This window comes from Ammospiza nelsoni, chromosome 11 (genome assembly GCF_027579445.1).
Source record: "Ammospiza nelsoni isolate bAmmNel1 chromosome 11, bAmmNel1.pri, whole genome shotgun sequence".
Taxonomy (NCBI): domain Eukaryota; kingdom Metazoa; phylum Chordata; class Aves; order Passeriformes; family Passerellidae; genus Ammospiza; species Ammospiza nelsoni.
Window position 1 is genome coordinate 13,368,767 of NC_080643.1, and position 21,757 is coordinate 13,390,523.

A 21,757-nucleotide genomic window follows, 5' to 3' on the forward strand; every position below is an offset into this window, starting at 1 on the left:
CCTCTGCACCACGAGTTTTACCAGGTGTAAGGAGGATTACAGCCCTTGCTGTTGAACATTCATTCACATCTACCTTTACTCTCAACTGAAAAAAAAAAAAAATCTTTGAAATTTTTGGGTTTCTTCTGTACAGGAATTTGGCATTTCCTGTCTGAACTGTTAATATAAACCTAACGTCCTCATTCTTAGACATTTACCTGGCACCTAAATCTCATTGAAATGTACTTGTTTCTTCAACTTAATTATTAATATTCTTTAAGATAGAAGTGAGTCCCTACTGACCTGTGTTCATTAAAAAACACTTGGTGCTTCCCACAAGCCTGTGACTGTGTCTGTATTCTCAACAGGTTTGTACTCAGGCAATTGCATTCTCACAGTGCAACAAAACACTTGTAAAATATCAACTGGAAAAAATAACTTTTAGTCTTTCCAAATAAAAAATCCTTGTTGTGTCGTGTTGCTAATACAGAATGGGTACCTGCGTTCCTGAGGAGGATGAGACATCCCTAAACATGCAGCCTGTAAGTGCACCTGTACTTTACAGCACAAATGTGTGCTCTAAGTGAAGGGAGAACTGCCACATGCAAATTAAAATCAAATTATTTGCTGATTCATGCCTACAGAAACAACAGCATTTCAGAACTCAAAGATCCAAGGCACAGCAATGACTGTATGCACCTACAGACACTTGAATTATTCTGTGTGCAAACCCAGAGCACCAGGAGCACTGAGCCATGCAGGGACCTGGGTGACATCTCCTCAGTGGCACCTGGTGGCTCTGTTTGGGATGTCAGCAAGCCACGCACCACATGAGCAGGGCTAACACTGCTGAACAGGAAGGAAGAGGGAATTAAATAGAAGGGGGAAATAAAAAGTTAACAAATTAAAGCAACTCCAAACTCCCATCTAACAGAAAACTCTATTTTCAATTCTGATGCAATGTAAAAAGCACAAACTAAGCCAGGAGAAAGTATTTTATCTTACCAAAGGAAGAAATCAGACCAAAGCATCTTACCAAGCAGGGAAATACCAAAATGAGAGAAATATGCTGGGGGATACTGTTTAATGTTGAGCTGTGGAAAACCAAAGTGGGGAAGATGCTTTGTGAAGGACCCTGGAAAAAGCCTTCAAGGATTCTTGGTGTACATCCAAGTTCTGTGCTGCAAGGACTTTATTAACAAATGAACAGTTTAACAATAATGCCAGACCTAAGATTTTAGAACAGGTGGAAGGATCACCTGCTCACGTTCTGCCAAAGGCCACACAGGAGGCTCAGTGCACCCACCAGCCAATCTGAGATGACATATTCTGCATTTCTTCCATATGTTCCTAAAGCAGAGTGATCCTGGTATATCTGTCCATTTACAACTAGCATGCAGCATATTCTGCCAGGTTTTCCTCTTTCAAGGCAGCACATTTTCAGAAATTTAAAAGAAAATATTACCAAGAGAGACTTTAATGATAACGCCCCTTCCGAGAGTGATCCTGGTATATTTTTTTATTTACAACTAGCACGCAGCATATTTTGCCAGTTTTTCCTCTCTCAAATCAGTACATTTTCAGAAACTCAAAAAAAAATATATTACCGAGAGAGATTTCAATAATAACACCACTTCAGTGGCTGATTGAGCTGATGAAATCAATTCCTGTGCAATACCCAACCAACCCCTCTCCAGACAAGCTGCAGGAATCAGTTCAGGCAGCTTTTGATGCAAGAGCACACAGGCTCGGTGGAAGGGCGGGCTGAGTCTTGGCAGCACGGCTAACAAATGTAATTATAATGATAAAAGCTCACAAATGGCTTCATCCTGCACTGTCACTCACGGCACAACCTGCTATCCCTCACTCCTGCTGCACACAATGACCTTTGTCATGCTTGAGGAAACAGCTTCCCACTGTGATTTGACTCGTACTCAGTGGCCAGATGGGGCAGTTTTGCTTCATTATTTGTGTCTGTGAAGTGGAAATGCCAACAGAAAGATTCATTACTGTCAAGATCATCTCTGCAAAGCTCCCTTGATTTATTAGGGCATAAACTGCTGTACTGGCTGTAATGAGACATAAATGTTCTGTAAAGCCTAAGAACTCAAGAAGGAAATACACTGCCATCAAGAGGCTCGGGGCCTTATTTATTAACAGCTTCTGTCACACAGGCAGCTCTGACTGTGGCAGGTAGGGGAAAAAATAGAAGAGATTTGCCAATGACATGTTTGCATAAAAGAATCTCTTCCATTTTTTCCCGAGATTTGTTCAGTGCTGACAGGTGAAATGCAGTGGAATTGATAAATGTGATAAAATACCAGCATCTCTCAGATTCTATTTAATGCTGAGATTATGATCCAGACTTATAAATCATAGGATAAGGAAGCTTAAGACTCAAGTTGTCTTGAAGGGAGACAATTCCTTGTTCAACTTCTGGGTGTTCTAGAGTTTCTTAAGCCCTACATTTTGTGAGGCAGTCCAGATTCTCTTACATTTTTATTTATATCATAGGATCTTGCCTACTTTCATAATTAGCACAGTACCACACTCTTAAAATATTACAACTGTTTATGACAACAAACAAGTGTCAAAGAAACATTAGAACTGCTTGTTTGTGTCTGCCATGAAGTGCAGGCATTATTTGAACAGAATATATCAGCTACTTAATCCACACTGAGAGCATGTACAGAGCACTTCAGCAACACAGGAATAATTTACTATTCCATTGACAAAGGGCTTCTAACATGGGATCAGGAGCTGGAGAGGCTCTCACAGTGCAGCCCTTAGGATTCTGTGTTTCTATCAGTTACAGATTCATCACATAGTTAAAGCAATGGAGCAAACAACAGCCAAAACCAAAAAACAGTAACAGCAATAACAAATCCAAAATAACACCAACAAAAATAACAAAAACATGGCACAACTTAAAACTGGGTCCAAATCTGCACCCATGGTAAAGACTCTTCTGCACATTCATGAAGAATGTAACACGTTATGTTTACACTCAGTCAACACATTAGAGAATAAATGAAAGCATCCAGCTATAAAATTACACCGTTGTGCAAAAGTTCCCTCTAAAATCTTACTGATTTTCCATGGACCTCTTCCAAAACTTAGAGACAAATATGCACAGTGTAGACTAATTGTCAAAAGTCTCTTTTCAGAATGCTGTTCCAGAAAACTTTTTTGCAAGAACCTGTGCCACAAAAGGAACTTCTCTAGTGGGAAATACATCACAGTCTGAGCAGTCCTAAACAGACAATTAAACACACATAGAACTTTTTACTATTAGATCAGCAAAATTAATGGAGAAAAATGGAGGAAAACATCTGCTTATGTTGGCGTGATAATCTTGCCCATGCTTCTGATTTCATAGTCCAGCCTCACTCAGAGGGCAGCTACACTTTGTACTGGCACAGCTCCTGTGACCAGCCCTGCATCATGTTAGATACTGTAGTGCTGTTAAAACTTGATTAAACATTAGTGTGGAAGTGAACACCAGACTCTTTTGCCACTCAACAATCCATTAATAAGTCACTTTGGAGAAAAGGGGAAAATATACCTCTTTTGTTGAGCCACCATCTTTTGGAAAGGCTAGATCTGTACATTAGTAGAAAAAAAAAAGTATATTAATATTTGTATGTATATAAAGGAATATAAAAGTTCATTACAGGTATTTGTAAAATACCTGTGTGGCTTCCTTTGCTCTAATATTCCCTTATGGCTATTAAATATTCCAACATTTAAAAAGCAGCACAACAAACCATAACTAAACCAGGTGTTCACTCATCTATTTCTCACTAAATGATGGACAGTTTTCTAATGAATTATGAAGTTTTCAAAATGCATGCAATATGGCAACATTGCAACCCTTAGAGCTGAGCTCAAGTTCAACTGTTTTCCCTCTCCTCAGCAAAAGCAGCTGTGGTAATTTATACATGAGCACTTTTGTGCTGAATTCCTCTCCTTTTCCTGAGAGTCCCTGTGGTGTACATTGTGCACAGATCCTGCCCATCCCTTCTAACCAGTTATCCTCAAAGATAATTCTCAGTAGTTATGCAAGTGAATCTCTGGAAGAGCACATCTGAAAGTGGTTCTGGTGCAGTGGCACAAGTTTTGTCAGAGTTCCCTCAGTGAATTCAGGAGTTTGATGGAAGAATTCAGGAAAGGAATTAAGGAATTTTAATGCCCTTAAAGGTTCAATATTTGTCAGCCTAGAAGTATGTTCTGACTGGTTGCCAGTGATTAATGACTGTCATCTGCTTGCCTGGGAGAAGAGACCATTTTGAGCTACTTTTGTGAAGGCTGTGGAGGGGCGGGGGGATGAAAAGACATTCCATACATCCCTGTTGCTATGTGACCAAAAACGGCCTGACCTCAGTCTAGCCATGTCTCCTCACTTGGGGAAGGTATGTGAGGATTTCATAATGAACCAAACTGTGATTTCGAAAATTGTATTTATTATTACCTATTGCTAATGCAAGCAGAGCGCAAAGACTTCGTTTTGATATTCACCTTTTCATACAACTGATTATTGTATATAAGACTGTTAAAACCATAGGGAAGCATCCACCAATTATATTGATGGTCCAATGGCTTATTAATTGTTGCTTGCTGCACACAAATTCAGAGCCAAGCGCATTTTTCTGTCTGAAATGGCACAAACATGATGTACCGCAAAGGCATCCTCAGATGTCTGGCTCATCTCTAGTTTCCATACATGGCCTTTTAAGGAGAATTTAGGTCAGCCAAAATAAAACAGTTTGTTTCAAAATGGGGTGCCATATGTCAAAATGTACTTAGCCAGTAAAATTTTTAGCCAAAAATTCAGTATTATCAGATATGGCGCTAAAAACTCTGTACTCACAGCTTTCTCATGCTGCTTGTGTACACACTTGAATATTTTCTAAAAATTTGTGTTTGGTTGCTTAAATGTATCAAAATATTTTTTACAAGTTATTGCCATAGTTGTCAGAATTATGTTGATATAAATTTTTGTTTAAATAATTTGTAAGGTAAGTTTTGATTATGGACTGAGTTCTGTCACGCTTTTCAAAAAAATTCTAAACAGTTCCATTGGCTTTATAAATACTGTGGGTACTACTCTTCATGGAATCAGGGATAAGTCAGAGACATAGCCCCAGAATAGACCATAACTCCCATTTTGACAGGATTGTACTGAATAACACACAGGACAGTGCTAGAAACTACCTCCAGCAAAGAAAACTCATTTCACAAGGCAGCTAACAGGATCTTTTGTCTTGGCAAATATTGCCCCCTGTGTGAGAGACAGAGAGAAAACCACTATTGATCTGTACTTAGAGGCATTTTCTAAAGAAGTTCTTGCAGGAGAGCTGAACACACAGTATTGTACAACTGCAAAAAGGTTTCACTGGTGGTGCTGCCACAGTGACTGGGGACTCATGAGGGACTTTCAGTTTCAAGTTTCCATTTCAATGGATGGAGAGAAAGATAGTCTAACCAGAGTCACTTCTGCACACAGGATGAAATTCATTTTCCATGAATTTTTGTGCCTAGAAAACCTGGTAGCATGAATATTTTATGAAAACTCACCCCCTAACGTGATGCAAACTTAGCCAAAGCAAATGTTTACAGTTTTCACCCATCCCTACCACACATGTTTCAGTATTTGGACAAAACTCACATTTTATGAAAAATTCAGCCATTGCTTTTTCAGAAGATGAGCAAACTCAAAAACTATATGCTCAGTTAATTGCACTCTTGGAGATTAAGTTAATAGAATAGACAAAATGCCTAGGAATTTTTTCATTTTGCTTTTTTTAGCAATAGTTAAAGATTTAGACTGAAATATGATTCATTGAAAGGCCAGTGTTGGTCTATCTTTTGCTTTTTATTCTTAGGAAACCATCTTCATGGTTGTACTACTATCTTGTATTATTAAACCAGCTAAAAACACAGAAACAGACAATATCCAGTACTACCTTAGACATTATTAAAACCCCAAAGAATTCTCCTTCATCAGAGGCTGAAATACTGAATCATTTGATTTAAAACTCTAAGAAAAAATTATTTTTTTTTAACACACCATCATATTTTATTCTTGCCAAGAGGATTGCCCAGCTTGCCTAGAATATTTGTCTGTTGTCTCCATTCATGCAGACTTCTAAATTTTCCTTTATGCATCATGACAACAGAGAGTAGTCATCTTTCTAAGGGTGTTTGTAGCATTTTTCCTCACACAGGGATGACTTGTTTCTGCTTATTTTTAAAATAGCTGATGTGAACATGAAAGGGATACCAGAAGTTGCTGAATATTTCCAGATCGTACATAAGCATGAGAGCTAAGGAGCTTGATTGTACAATTTGAGAAGGAAACATTTTTCCAGGAAAACAAACCTTAAGTGGCTTCTGTCTTGAATTGTCCAGGCTCTGTAGGTGTTCTGTTTTATGAACCTCCATGTAACACGTTTCAAAATGTTTTATAAATATTTATAGCTGCTTCTATTTTCATAACAACTTGCTGAACAGCAGTCATTGGCACTTACACTTTACTACTACAATGGATTTTAAAGCCTTCTTCAGTAAAAAATCCTGTATGATTCAAAATCCTTCATGTTTTCTCAAGATATGTCTAATGATGCAAGGTGGCAGAATAAAGACTTCTGTCTTCTAACAATGCACTGAGCTCAGCTTCAGTGTTAAGATCCAGCAAAAATCTCTCACGAACTTGTAAGGGAAAACCTCTGTGACTGAACTGAAATCATAAGAGAAGTCAGTGCACAAATGGCATCCCACAGAAAGAAAACATTTATTCAGATGTGCAAATCCCAATTCTGCACAGAGACAATGGTGGTAAGGATAGTAGCGAGGCTCATGGTATGATGGAATTTAGAACCTCATAGAAAAGAATAGGTTTTTATCAGTTTTGCAGCAGACGTCTGCACATGGGAACAGAACACAAAAGTTAAGTCCACAGAGGCTGCCGTGTTTTGCAGAAGTCTCAGAATGCAGTTAATGCTGTTATGCCAGTTTAGAAAAAGTAGGTATAAATACAGTGAGATAAACAAACAGTGCTCTTTAAATGGGTGTTCTATAAAATGCCTAACCACTAACAAAGTTAAAGATTCAACCACTCAGAAAGAATCAGCAGACCCACAACAGAGTTCTAAAGATGGGATTGTTTGGATAACTTGTTTAGTTCTTAATTCAGTAAAGCGCTTTAATGTATGCCTGAATCCATTGCTTTGGTTAGCAGGGATGTAATAACTCACATATGTAAGCATTTCACTGAAATGAATACTAAACTAGACATACATGAGCCCCTGCATGGAATGAATCTCTCCTACTGCCTTGATATATGTGCATGCATTGAGGGGTTGTTCCACAGCCAGACACCACAAAGGATAACAGAGGTACTCTGGGAAAATGGTATATATGAATAATAATTTCATATAAACAACGTCTGTTGTACTTCCAAACCAGCAGAATTTCGCCTCTCAGAGTAAAATGAGCAAGAAATACCATTTGCTGTATGTAATGGGATGCCAGCAAGAGAATACTATACCAAACACTTAACTTCCTCTCTTTGTAACACTCCCTTTCCAAACATCTCCTGAGATTTGATATTTAAACATGCAATTTACCAACCTTCTCAACTTAATGTAAATATCCAACAGAAGTTAAAGTTTCCCTGTGCAATGAAACAACACACTATGGCTTATTTTAATACAGTGAGAGTTATAGAAAATAGGAGTGTATGAAGATTTCATTAAGGGAAAAATGATACAGGAGTCAACTAAGAATGGATCATACAAACAAGTTAGAAATATAATTCAGAACTCAGAAAAAAAATGTCTGAAAACAGTTATTTTTTTGAGTGGTCCTTAGTTTTCCAGGGTACTTAGCAGCTGCTTACAGCCTGTTGGAATTGCTGTACCTCACCAGAGGAAGGAATCTGACCTGTTGGTCAGGAGAAGATGCAATAACCCATTTTCCCGTTCAACCTTCACAATTGCACTGTCTCCTCTACTCTTACTCCGGCATCAAATTGGGGCCATTCCTCTTAGTCATCAAAAATTCTCTAATCCTATTAAAGTGCTTGTCCACCACACAATACTGGTTTTGACTCAAGCTTAATCTTACATTGAAAAAAAATAGGGTTATAACACGACATCATAAGTACAGTTTTTTAAAGCTTACTTGGAAAATACATGTGAATTTTTCACTCTTCCCTGTCTGTAAAGCCAGTGAAAATTTTCACTTTGTAACTTCCGCTCTACAGATCAGAAAACACCTATTGAGCAAGTTTGCAGAGCTATTATATCCTAATTTCAGGCTATTAGTGGAGGAACTAGAGATGAGTGAACATAACTCTAGTTTTATCTTTTGCACCAACTTAGTTTTCACTATGACTCTTGGCTGTAATGTAACATTTAATATAAAATCACATTATTTCAACTCTTTCTAAAAGGCAAACGCTAAACAGGAAATTTAGGAAGACATTCAATCCAACACAACCTTGACTTTTTTTTTAACTATCTTATCTTTACTATACTTATTTTTAAAATTATATTAATCCAAAATAGTTGTTTGGAGTACTGTATTATCCCTTTATTGTCCAGTGCAAATAATGGGTTTTATATATGCAGCTGTGGTCACCTTTTTGGTGGTGGGTCACTCACAACCAACAATAAACATTCTGGAGATTTTACAGAGACTGTTGGTACTCCTCTAAAATAGAACAGCTCTGACAAATTTCAATATCTCTTTTCTGTCTGTAATGTTTAAGAAAACGCATACATTCCAAAGAGAATTAAAAAGAGTCTATCAACTGAATCCTGGCTTTTTAAGATAACTGCAGCATTTCTCAGTTTAAACCACACAAACTAAAATACAGTTTTTATTATGCTGTTAAAGAACTTCAAGAAATAAATGATCTCACCATTTCCTTAAGCAGATGACACAATTCTTCACAAAAAACATTACCTCAGGAATAGACAGAGTCCACAGAAAAAAGTAGGCATATTTCTGCAATTACCATCCCCACTTTAACTGTCTTGCTTCTGGCATGATAATTTTGAAGAACTAAGACCTTACAGCACATAAACTATCAGGAGAAAGTTTGGTTGGTTGGGGTTTTTTAGTAAACAGAATCCATTATATATCAGCTTCTTATTATGATATTTACTTCTTATGTTTTGGTCTCTCTTGCTAATAAGGGACACCAGCCAAACATTTCAGCCACAAGGAGTTTTATGCCAGAGGCAAATAGTGATTACTTGGTGTCATCAAGGCACGTTTTATGGACACCTATTTTATCTCAAATTTTGGATCTCTCTATGTCTACATATACATAAAAGTTATCTTCTTTTTTACAAGGAAAAGGAATCATTTTTGCATTACTGACACTCATGAGTTCCCAAAGAGTACTTTGGATAATCTATTTCAAATTGTGGATTATTCTCCATTTAGACTGTCCCTTATTTATAAGGTGTTCTGTATGACTCATGGCTAATTCACTTGTGTATCTATTTCTGATTATATTACAAATATTAGCACAGTAAGGGCACTTTGAATATGCATTTTCAAAGGGTATAAATTATCATTCCATCTAAAAGTCTTCAAACATTCAGAAAGCATTAGCTCCTCCATGATTCCAGCCAACAAGTGACTGTGTATAAGAAGCAGTAATCCTTCCTCTGGCAACCCATATATGCCCTGAGGATAATATTTAATTACCTTTATCTTCACAAAAAACATCTCTCCATTTGTTTCAATTTGAGCACTGCAGGGGAAGTTTCTTCATGGCAAATTAAATTGACAAGTGACTGAAAAAGAGGTCTTAACTACTCTGAGTGTCACATAAAAGAATTCAAGTAAAAACACTAATGACAAATTTGTAGAAATCATTATGGTAGTTTTGACCAAAAAAACCCTCCATTCACTGAAAGAGAACCTACCCACCTATTTTTCTCTCTAAGAGGAGAAGTAATAAGGCAAAATGAAACATTTTTAAAACAACTTCTTTTCTCAAAATGAAATCACACTTGGGGCAGAAATTTAGCTGTGATGAGTTGTTTCTTTTTATCATTAAATCAAAAACTTCTGTTTGATCTCATACTCCATCTTTTGTCATACTACAGGAGTGCCTAAAAAGGTAAGTAATTACTATAAGTTACATCATAGCTTGAAAGGCCTATAAAGTGTCTGGACCTTCTTTTGTTCTTGAGATAAGCAGTAATAAAGCACCAGGTTTGTGTAGCAGTAATGGCATCTGCCTCCAAAGTACGTCAGCCTTTTCAGAAAGAAACTCAGTTTAATAACATCCAGACAGGACTGCACATGAGACATTCAATTTGCTGTACGAATGCTCCATGTTGCCAACTTTGCCTCATTCCCAAGCTGCAGACTTGGTGAAGGCTCTGCAGGAAGGTTTGTACCCTGTGGATGGCAGACATGAAGAGAAAGATGATTTGCCACCACTGCAGTGCCACAATGCAGCCACCCATTCTTGCAGCCTGTTCTCACAGCACCCATTAATTTCTTTAGTTTTCATGCCATGTTTTCATCTTTCTTTGCTCAAGGAGGATAAGGAAAGCGCTTTCCTGTCCTGTCCTATGGCAGTAATTAAATGTTTGAGGATTTTTCATATACCCAAAGCTCAGACATTTATTTTGTATATACAGCAGTTGAAGCCAATAGATTGTGGATCACTAAATAAACTTACTAAATAGATTTCTAGCTAAAAAAAATTAAAAGGCAGAACAATTACATTTAATTTTTTATTTCATAGATCTCTAATATAAATGAGTGGATTGATATTAAGAGCTTTAGTGACCAAGTGACCAGTTTTCACCAGGAATGACTAAGTGTTTTCTTAAATATTTAAGAAAGCCATATATTATTAAATATACCATAAATACTGATCCTGTAAAAGTATACATGAAAGTCCCATGTAATTAAGGAGCTATTAACTGATTATTACTGCCTGCAAATCTAGTATTCCATTATGAAACCAAATCTAAATCCAGCAAATTTCAAGGTGCTGCTCTCTGGATTCAATTACAATTTTAAGTACTGTATATAGAACCAGAGACATGCCAGACTGTGAAATTTTTCCTATAAAGCAGATGTAAGAGTAGGTATAAGCACTTAAAAGTCATGGAACTATTTATATTGTAATTTCAACAGTTCCATTCAGACATGGGCAGCACTGGCTGTTAGGTCTTTCTACACCATAATCATTTAGCAGTTGGAATAAAGATGTTACTGCAGTTATGCTTTATACTCACCCTACTTGAAGCCTTAGCACCGATAGAAACCATCGTAAATCTCTGCCTTGTTGTAATGGTTCATAAGCATAAAGAAAATATTTCTGTGCCATACAAAATTAATTCTACCCAGAGCCTCAGAATAATAGGAGACAGACAGATGAAGTTCTATTATCTGTGACTTGCCCAGAAAAAGAAAGGCTGCAGGATAACTAACAAGGTAACTGGATACAGAGGTATTTTTATCCCAGATTCTCTATCTGGATTTGATTCTAGAAAATGAGGAAACTTTAGGTGGGATTTTGGTTTCCATTTGACTTGACTTAGTGAGGAATTAGTGCTTCTGGTTTTGCATGCATTTACCATCGTGTATAACTTTCACATAATTTTGGAAGCAAATGCTTTTCAGACTCAAAGACACACCCAAAGGGGAGGATGAAGTTCAAATGATTCAATTATTCTTTTACTTTCTTTTCCAGGCTTTTCATGTAGTACAATGCCATGAGGCAAAGGCCTCTCAGGCCCAAGGAGCAGAACATTTCTTTCTGGTTGCCAAAACTCATGAAAGGTCACAAAGCTGACACCTCCCTTGGCCACCTGAGTGCTGCACTGACCCCAAAAAAATACTAAAAGTCTGTACCCAAACTGAAATATTGACTTCCCCTTGATCTCAATGAGACTTTAGACTCTGCTCTCAATCATGTTTATAGAAGAAATGCTTTTTGGCTTCTCCAAAACAAGGAGTAGATGGGTTTTGTAGAAGCATAGAACTTGACAGCCACATAAAAACAATGGGAAACAGAGGAGAGAAAAAGACTCTCAAGTATTTGAGCGCTGGGTCGTTTTAACCAGTGAAGAAAAAGCATCATGAGACTTCATGGAGCTGTCAGTGAGTTAATAGGGTTTAAAATTGTTCCCTTCCACATTCATGCAAATGTTGTGCAAATTCATGGAAGAGAATTTACTGCGTTATTTTCCTTTGCAATATCACAAGATTCTGAGAAAAGTCTTGCCATATTTAAAATGACAAAATTCGTTAAATAATATTTAAGTAGATGCTTTCTGTTCCAAGTTTGCTAATTTTCAATTAGTGATTAAAATGACTTTCAGCTGAGAACCTGACAAAGCTTGAAGCTCTGTTAATATCTCTAATCTCATCATAATTCCAATTTTTTATGTGCTAAGGCATTTCATCAACATTTACAAGATTAATCTTCATGGAATTTTCTGTGAGTTATTGCTGGAATTTTCCACTAGAAAGAAAGTAGGACAGTTTTATTTAAGAAAAGATCCTTAGTGGTACTATCTTCTGGGAGCAGACCTGAAGCACTGTCCTTCCATGTAGTCACATTTATCTGTCTGCCCGCCTCCCCTACCCATGGCCTTTCATCCTTTTGAATTAGAACAAGGGACCTAGAGAAATACCTAAGTGCAGGATTTTGTTTGGTTTCTGATAATGCACTTGGATCTCATAGTAGGAGCAGTAACATAGAATAAAAGCATTATTTTAGTACAACTGACATCAAAAAGATATTTTGAGACTTAAAAGGCTTTCTCCTGAAATAGGACATCTTAAAAAAATAAAATTATTGCAACTATATTATAGCTCTCATTGTAAACAAATATTTCCTGGTACAACTCCTTTTAAATACTTATTTCTGCTACATGATGAAAAGCTGGGCTTTTATAGGAGATGTGTAGATTTATTTACTCTTGTGGATTAATTATTCCCATTTTGGTACTTCACGTGGCAGAGCTGCCTTGAATGAATCACAGAAATTGGAAAGTACTGAATGTAAGTTCCATGAATGAGAAAAATTATGTACATAGCACAAACTCATTTCTAATGTGTGAGAATCAGCTCTTTAAGATTGCACCTATGGCCTCATAAAAAGAAGGAAATAGATGTTAACAACTAGTCATATAAATAAAATATAGTGTGTTATAAAAATAGCATCTACTAGATTTGCATTTAAAGTAGTAGAAGATACTAAGTAAACATGGGGAAATATTTTTGGGTTTTTTTCCCCTTTTGCTGAGGAAGACAGAGACTCATAAAAAACCCAGTAAAATGAAAGCATTCTTTCTTTCAGGGAAACTGTCCAGAAGATGACTTTTAAAAGTCTTTTGATGGTCACAATTTCCTAGTATCTACAAAAAATCAGGCTGATTTCCTTCAAAAAACTCAATTGCTTAATTTAAGCTACTTTAGGGATTTAATTGTAGCCATTTTATTCCCTTTCCTAATAACAGCAACACAATTTTATTTAATGCATTATCAGAAGGAAGATGATTTTTAGTATATATATATTTAAGGCTATCTTTTGCAAAGATATAAATGGTTTGGAAAAAGGAAGAAAACATGAATTGGTGCTTATGTCCCACAAGTTTGCATTCACTCTCCATTTTTAGAGATTCTCACTGACAAACTTTTAAAGTCTTCACAGCTGTATAAAGATTTCTTTCCTTTCTTTAAGAGAACAAAATGCTTATGCTGCAACTAATTATAAACTGTTTGCTGTTATCTAACATTAGATCAGCTCTAACTGAAAGTGGTACTTTGCTAACCACATAGATGAGGTTAACAAAAACTTCAGAATTTACCTCAATTAGAGCCATTCCCTTTACCACCACTGTCCACCCCAGTATCACAATGCAGGAAAAACATAAATTATAAGAAAGATGGTAGGGCAATGCATAGATAATAGGGAAAATTATGTACATTAAAACAAAAACTATCTAGCAGTTCAAAGGTGAGATTTATAAATATAAAAACCAGCTTTGCATAATTTCTAGGCACACTGACACTGCAAATATGTAGGATATTGCATTTTCAATAGCCTTCCTTTCTAGAATAACAAATCCAACAAAGACATTCAAAGCTCTAATGCATTAAAGCCTACATATGGAAATCTTTTACATTTTTCATACTGAAACATTTCAGGCTGAAAAGAGGAAAAAAGATTAGATTTTTTTTTTCCATACATGTTTTTTAAAACACAATTTACAAGGCTGTGTTAATACATTAAATATTTTTAGAAGAGCTAGCTGAGTAGAATATTGAGTTGAATATTAACTAAAAGCTTCTCCCCAGACATCACGTCCTTGCTGAACAAGGCAGGACCCCTGATGCTGGGCCTTTGCAGAAGAATTCCCAATGGAAACCTCTCCTGCTGCTTTTTGCAACAGCTGTGCTGAGCAGGTTATCTCAGATGGAGCTGTGGATTAGCACATGAAAGATACACAACACATGTTTTTTGTGAAAATACTTAGGTGACTCTTTCAGAGAATTCTTCCCTTGCTGATTCCCTATGATAAGAGCTTCCCCAGAGTCTCTTCTTCTTAACAGAGGAACCAACTCCAAAGAATGAGAAAATGCAGCACCAGAGGCACAACCCTCTGGGAGACTCTGAGAATCTCCTTTAACAACAGTTTTTGTAAGATAAAGTGAAATGTTCTCATGGAATATCTGAGGGCTTAACAACTTAAATTAGATGGCGTCCCATTGAGTAAGAGAGGCGGGCCTGGCCACAAAGCCTTCAGCTTTTAGGCCTTCTTTCCAGTGGAATGATATTATATTTGCATAAAACGGAGCTAGAGAAGTCACTCAGAAAATAAACAGAATTTTCTAAAAGAGAAACATGACTAAAAGCTGAAAATTAAAACAACTACTTTCCACAGAATATAGACCCCATGCAGCACAGTCACATTAATCAATTACTTGCTCAAACTGCACTTCAGACCATGTGGTTGTTGCTTCCATAGGCACGTAAAATGGCAAAGAACAACAAAAATAGTCCCAAAACTTGCTTCAGCTGAAGACAAAATCTAGAAGAAAATTATTTCCCATAGAGAAACAAGGCCCACTAGAGCTTCCTCATCGGGTAAATTCAAGGCATTTCTGCCCTACTGTGAAATTTCCACTTGCTATATGATAAGGTAATTTAACTCTGGGCAAATTTCTTTATACAGATCAATAGAGCCAGATACATTTTTAATAAAATCTTACCAACTGTCAGCTCTATCCTTCACTCTGCCAAATGAATAAATTAAAAATACTGAGTACTACATTTGCTCTTTCTGCTGTCATAGTAAGCCGCTTGTTGTCCATAGTACATACCCATCTTCAGCTTGAAAAAGCATTGAATTATAAATGTGTATTTTGGGAGAAAAAAGAAAAATTTTTATCATACTTAAAGATGTGTCTCAGGGGAAGGATTATATAATGCTCAAAAATGTAACCTGGAGGGAAATAGTGCCTTTATATCCTACTAACTGACCTAAGACCATTATGACAGTAAAAGGCCATTTCTATCCTTATGCAATATCATATAAGTGTCTTTTTTTTTTTAAATTAGTGATCCAAAATCATTTATAGATAATTAGAAAGATTGTTACTGACTTTTCAATAGATACACACTTTAGATTGGATATGAAGCTTTGGGTTTCCCATTCAGTAAAGGTGATGGGACACTTACTTTTCTGTCTGGCCAGTTGTATTTTGCAAATATGGTATCATATGTGTCCACAGCTCCATCAGTGATCAGCATTATGGCCTGGCTGCAAATGCTTCCTTGTCCTGTGTGATTGAACTGTAAAGGAAACAACCATTAGGAAATGCACATTCCTGTTACATGAAGACAGGATCACACGTGGATTTTGTCACATCTCTAGCATCCTTAGAAGAAGTCGGAAAATATTCAGGCTAAAAATATTTTTTCATAGATTTTATGTTCGTGGTGAATTGAAAAATAAGAAACATACATAAATGTAGCAGTGCCCAAAATTAAAATGGTATTCTCCTGGTTTTGATAGATGATGAGTGTTGATGCATCCATAGGGTTTGCTTTGATTTAAATATCATTTTAGAAGAACAGGTTACACAAAAAGAAGTAATGAATGATGATTTTTCTGAGAAGTACAGGAGATACACAACTCCTGAGAGACATCTGACTATTCATATGGCATTCATTCATATTCACTCAGGACTACATTCCATATGCTATTTTCCTTTAAATATTTATCTGGGAGAACCCAGTTCATATTTATATACTCTGAGATTCTCCTATTACCCAAAAATGAATACATGTCAGTAATTCAGGCTGCTGAAGTGCGGTACTTGAGCACAGGTACTCAGACAGAAATCTGCAACCCTCTGGCTTAAGCAAAGGAAGCTTCATCCTTACACAAATGGGATTTTCCCCTGTCAAAGAACAAACACATTGTCATATTATGAGCTTTGATCTCTTCATTCTGGAGTTGGTGCTCTGATTATGAATCCATATGTCTCCATCTGCTTTGGTTGCAGAATAAATTCTTATTGCTCTGTGCATTGCCTTGTTCTGTGCATTACATGTTCGAGGTACTTTGGTGAAACATCCATCTTTTAGCACAAAAAAAGCGCCAAGTTTTAAAATTATTTGATTTTTAATTTCTCTGTGTGAGCACTTAAAAAATCTATGAAAATATCAATAAATGGGATATTACAATTACTTCCTTGTAGTTTTCATGTACATTATCACATTTGAGGTCAGGCAAGGTCTCATCCTATCACCCTTCTCTTGATGCTGAGAAAGCCAAGTAAGAATTATCTTGTCCCACCTCCCCAGCCTTGCTGTGCCCCAGAACAGGCTGGTCCCATTTAAAAAGCAGTGCCTGTGTTCACAGGTGAATTACCTGGCAGGGAATCTGACTGCTCCTGCAGTCATGAGAAATTGTTCAGAGTATTCTGGTTTGATTTGAACTACTGACAGCTCTGGCTTTTAAGCTTTCCACAGTGTGTTTGCCCTTACATATTCACTGTTTTCCAAACTCTAAAACCCACTTTTTCTAAAAAAGTTCTCCTAAAAATTTCATCTTTGTAGAAATGCCTGCAGTAGAAAAGGGTGGGTTCCAGGAGTCCTCTGTCTTTTCTACCTTCACATTTCTGTCTGAGTGACCATACCCACATTCAAAAACCATTTCCATCATACCTGCATCTCTCCTCAAGCTCAGCTTCCTTTTCATCCAGCAAACAGGACCAGAAACACTCTGCCTTAAAGGGCAGCTAATGTGGATTTACAGGGTTAGCTGTATTGTGATCACTGCCTCTGTGTAATTTGCAAGGCAGTCACTCAAAATACTCCCATCATGACAGGTTTTCCAGTCTTAACCAGAACCAGAATTATTTAAGTGGGATTCCTTCATGATCTTACAGAGATTATTTTCACATAAAGGAGAAGTTACTTTGTCCAGGGATACCTTCCTCACATGGAAAATATATTTTACAAGTGACAAGGTATCTGAAAAGAGAAATTAATGAAGGGGAAGTGCCTTTGTACATTTATTTTAAAACACCACTCTGTATGCATCTGCATTATTCTACACTGTTATCTGAATATTTTGAAGAATGAGATTAAATTCAAATACTTTGATGAGTAATATCTTCTCATATTTGTCTAAAACTTTTAATTTTATTGAATAGCAAGAGTGATGAAAGTGTTTTCCATAATAATAACAATGACAAGGGGCTTATGATGAACTACAATTAACTCAGTGATTCATCAGTTAGCAGCAAAAATTTCAATGCATCCTGACATTTACAGCAGTTGGTTGTGATTAACAGTCTTTGAAATGTCACAGAATTTTATTTAATTGGTTATGATTTTTTTAAAGGTAATCACTTCAAAGAGCACATTTGTCACCAAAAGAGATAATTGCAGTTGTCACATGACATAGTAGGTGTCTAACTACTGTACCAAGCCCTTCTGTATTCTTCCTCTCTACAATGTACACTGCATAAATTGACAATTGGAAAGAATTTGGAAGTGGATTTTTAAACATGCTTTTCAAAGGTATCAGTAGCAAACATCTTCAAGTCTTGACAAGCATAGCAAATATTGAAAGGTAATTGCAAGGCAAAATTGACTGAGTTTAATTAGTGTAACCCCTGAACCATTTTAAAATCCAGCCAGAGTCTTTATAGACTATTTTTGTAACACAAAGCTTTCTCTATTTTTTTTCCTTTACTATACCACCACCCACTCCTTCCCCCTCCCCATTCATCCACTTTCATTTATTTTTTTTAATGAAGAAAAGACATCCTTAGCTAACCTATAATTCAAATAGGCTTCTGGCACATAAAGGTCACATCTTGCAGACAAAGTGGAAAATGGTTTTCTGTACTCTGCTAAGGGGAGATTTAGCTTTTCTTCTGGCCTAGGTGTCTTTAATTGAATCTCCCAGAGATGCTGCAGATATGCCTGTATAAAATGGAAAATATTTTTATGCTGGCATTTCTGGAAGTTTACATGCAAAAAGGATTGAACCTATCTGAAACTTTATTTTAAAGTATAAATAGAAGCAATAAATAGAGCACCTTGAGGAGATCTGAGCATACCTGTAGCAGAGTCCATCATGATCTTACAGACCTCTCATCGTGGGTGCAGTTCAGCACATGGGATGTCAGATCCCTTTGGTCTCAGAGCTATCAGATTATCTATCTGTAGTATTAAATGTGGTATAAAAATCTATTATGAGATTTTTATACCACATTGATCATTATAACTTCAGTTACCTCACAGATTTTGAACCAAAGCAAAACAGACCTTGTGTCAGGTCTTCACTTCCTGCAATGTGATTTTTTTTTTTCAGTTTACATAATTTGGAGGACTAGCATAGAACATCACTTGCACTGAGGCACTCATACTGTTTTTCTGGTTCCCAAGATTCTATTCGGTGCCCACAATTCTTAATAAAACCTCTACAAACAGCCCACAGTGTCCTTACTTCATGCACCTTTTCCCATTGTCGTTTTTGGCATGCACCACACGAAGGCATTAGTTCCACACTGTCTAACTGAACACATGAGCAGTGGGTGGAAGAAGATAACTCCTTTTTTCATTTTAAGATTTTATGCCTGGAAAAGAATCAATCAATATTGCCCTTCAAGATGAATACACAGGAATTAGAACCATTAATTAATCTAGGATCACACAGCATAAAGGCAGGCACACTTGTCAAACTTTTTTTGAGAATATTTGGGTTTGAGCTCTTATTTCCAAGGTACATCCTTCAATCAAAAGACATTTTGCTATTTAGTTTAGATGACTTTTTTTCATTTTCCAGCAGACTGACACACTTCAGTATTTTTTCCACAAAATACATGATTATACTTCAGGGAACACTTTAAAACATTTTCAGGAATATAAACTCAGTTGAAAAAAAGGAAAACAAGAAGGAGGTGAAAAACAAAAAAGATCTGAAAAGCATGAACTTACTTCATTGAGCATGTTGAAAGCTTCATTTAAAGCAATGTCCAGCATTCCAATTCCTTTTGCAAAAAGTTTGTCAAGGTGTTCCCTGAAGTGCTGAAAAATGAACAGAAAGATTTCATTTGTCAGGATGTTTTTACAACAGACTTGTTGATGATTAAGGATTTCTGAATACTTTAGACCAAGTTCTTAGGTTTAAATGACCACATACACTAATTAACAAAATAATTCCCAGTTAATTTTTTCTGACTCTTCAAGTAACACTAAACTAAGGATGTGTTAGTACAATAATAATGCAAAGGCATCCTGGTTTTCATACATTTTTGGCTAATTATTCAATCCAATAATTTTGGTTTTGTTTTTTGTGTTTTTATTTAGAGATCATCTTCATATTTTCTTTTCAGTTTGTATAGTAATTTTATATAATTTATAACAATTTTCCCTGCAGGTTTTTGGAATGTGATAGTTAATAAAAAATTATTTTTTCTAACAATTAGCTTTGAGAGTACACACCTCTAAAAGATGATACATTCTAATCATTAAGTCATTTTAGATTCTAATCATTAGATCATTGAAGTATAAATGGAGTTTATCACTCAATATTAATATTAGACTCATTAAAAACTGTTCTACACAAGAAGACAAGACAATTAATTTGTAAGAAGAAAATGAAGCCCTGTGTGGTGGGAAACAGCAGGAGAGACAATGCTATTGTGAAGTGCTATTCCAGTCTTTACAACTGGCTAAAAAGTACAAAAGAACTGCAAAACAGAGAAGGGCATTTCAACCCAACTAGTAGAGAAAAAATGTCAGGGCAAGACATATGCCACTGTAATATTAGTTTAAAGAAAAAGAATACATGATTTCAGAATGAGATAAAAATCACCTTAATTCCACTTTCAGTAACTTTCAGAAACCAAACAGATCTCAAAAACCAGGAGTCCCTTGCTCTTAATGAGCCAGAAAGCATACTTGAACTTTACAACTTAAAGAGCTCTTTTTAGTAATAAACTGGTTTACCTCAGTCTCTTTTTGCTGTCATTTTGGAGCCCTTGTTTGACTGGGGGATCTGTCCAACTGTGTGCACAAACATTCCTGGGCAACTGTGTGCTTAATTCCCATGTGCAAATACCAGAATGTGCAATATCTAATTGCAGACTCATATACTTAATTGACATGCATAATCTTGGTAATTCTGAATGCAAAACAGGCACACAATTATGACAATCAGACATTGATGTCTGATTACAAAATTACAGGGTCAGAGCTGCACCGAAGTTGAGTGAGGAAGCACAGAAGTGTTCAGCTGGGGAGGTGATCACCCAGAAAGGTCTCAAAGACATGGGCTGAGGAGAATGAGGATAAAAATCCACAAGTGCAGGTAATTCAGGATGAGTTCCTCCAGAACTTAAATGAGAATAAACCCAGGATGGTTTTTAATGTCCTTCATATTCTGTGTATCATGGGACAGTTACACAGAACATTAAAATCACACCACTGGTGCATCTGGCTTTGGCATAAATGAACAAGAGGACAGATTCATAACCAATTATCATGATTGAAGTTGGAATTTCTCTTATAATGAGGTTGTTGAAAGCATCTTTTGGTACACCCTAGTGTATTCCCCTTTTCTAGCCTCACAGTTAAATGAACAACTGTAGGGATTTGGGACCATACTTGGTTAGATGATCACATTAAATTTTCATTCTTTGGGGATTAGGTAAAATTGTCTCTTAAAATATGATAGCAACTTGCATTTTTGTTACTTCCTAGTTTCCTAGTTTTGATTCACTAGGATTTAAGAGGTAATGAATTCAAATAAATCAATTTAAGCAATTTATTTCAGCAAATCTGTGCTTGGGAGTTGACACATATTCAGAGCCCTTTTCATGATGCAGAACACAGGTAAAGTTAGGGAGGGAGAAAGGGCAATCTGAACACAGGCAAGAATTTGATTTTCCTTTCCCAATTCCAGGTCATTGCAGGCAAATTGAAAACTCTTCTGAGATGAAGGCCAGAAACTGAATTCTTCCTTCGTGACAGAAGCTGTCAAATTTGTAGTCAAAGTGAGACACTGATTTATCTAGCCCATACAAAACCTGAAGAATGATTTGCTGATTTGGTGGAAATTCTCAGGAAATTCTAAGGCAAATCCTTTTTCTGGTCTCTTATCTTAGAGGCTGGTGTAATGGCCTCACAATGTTTATTGAGATTAGACAAGCTGACTGGTATCTATGATCACAAGAAGATGACAAATTTTTATATTCTGGA

General features: G+C 36.4%; 1 protein-coding gene across 1 annotated transcript in view; it reads right to left on the reverse strand.

Annotated features, from left to right (window-relative positions):
- The window catches only part of CACNA2D3 (calcium voltage-gated channel auxiliary subunit alpha2delta 3), a 383,158-nt gene that overhangs the window by 173,793 nt on the left and 187,608 nt on the right, over nucleotides 1-21,757 (reverse strand). The window contains exons 10-11 of the mRNA XM_059480385.1: nucleotides 19,493-19,582; nucleotides 15,713-15,826 (exon numbers count right to left, since the gene is read on the reverse strand). Coding sequence (XP_059336368.1) covers nucleotides 15,713-15,826; nucleotides 19,493-19,582 — 204 coding nt within the window. The remainder of the gene's footprint in view (nucleotides 1-15,712; nucleotides 15,827-19,492; nucleotides 19,583-21,757) is intronic.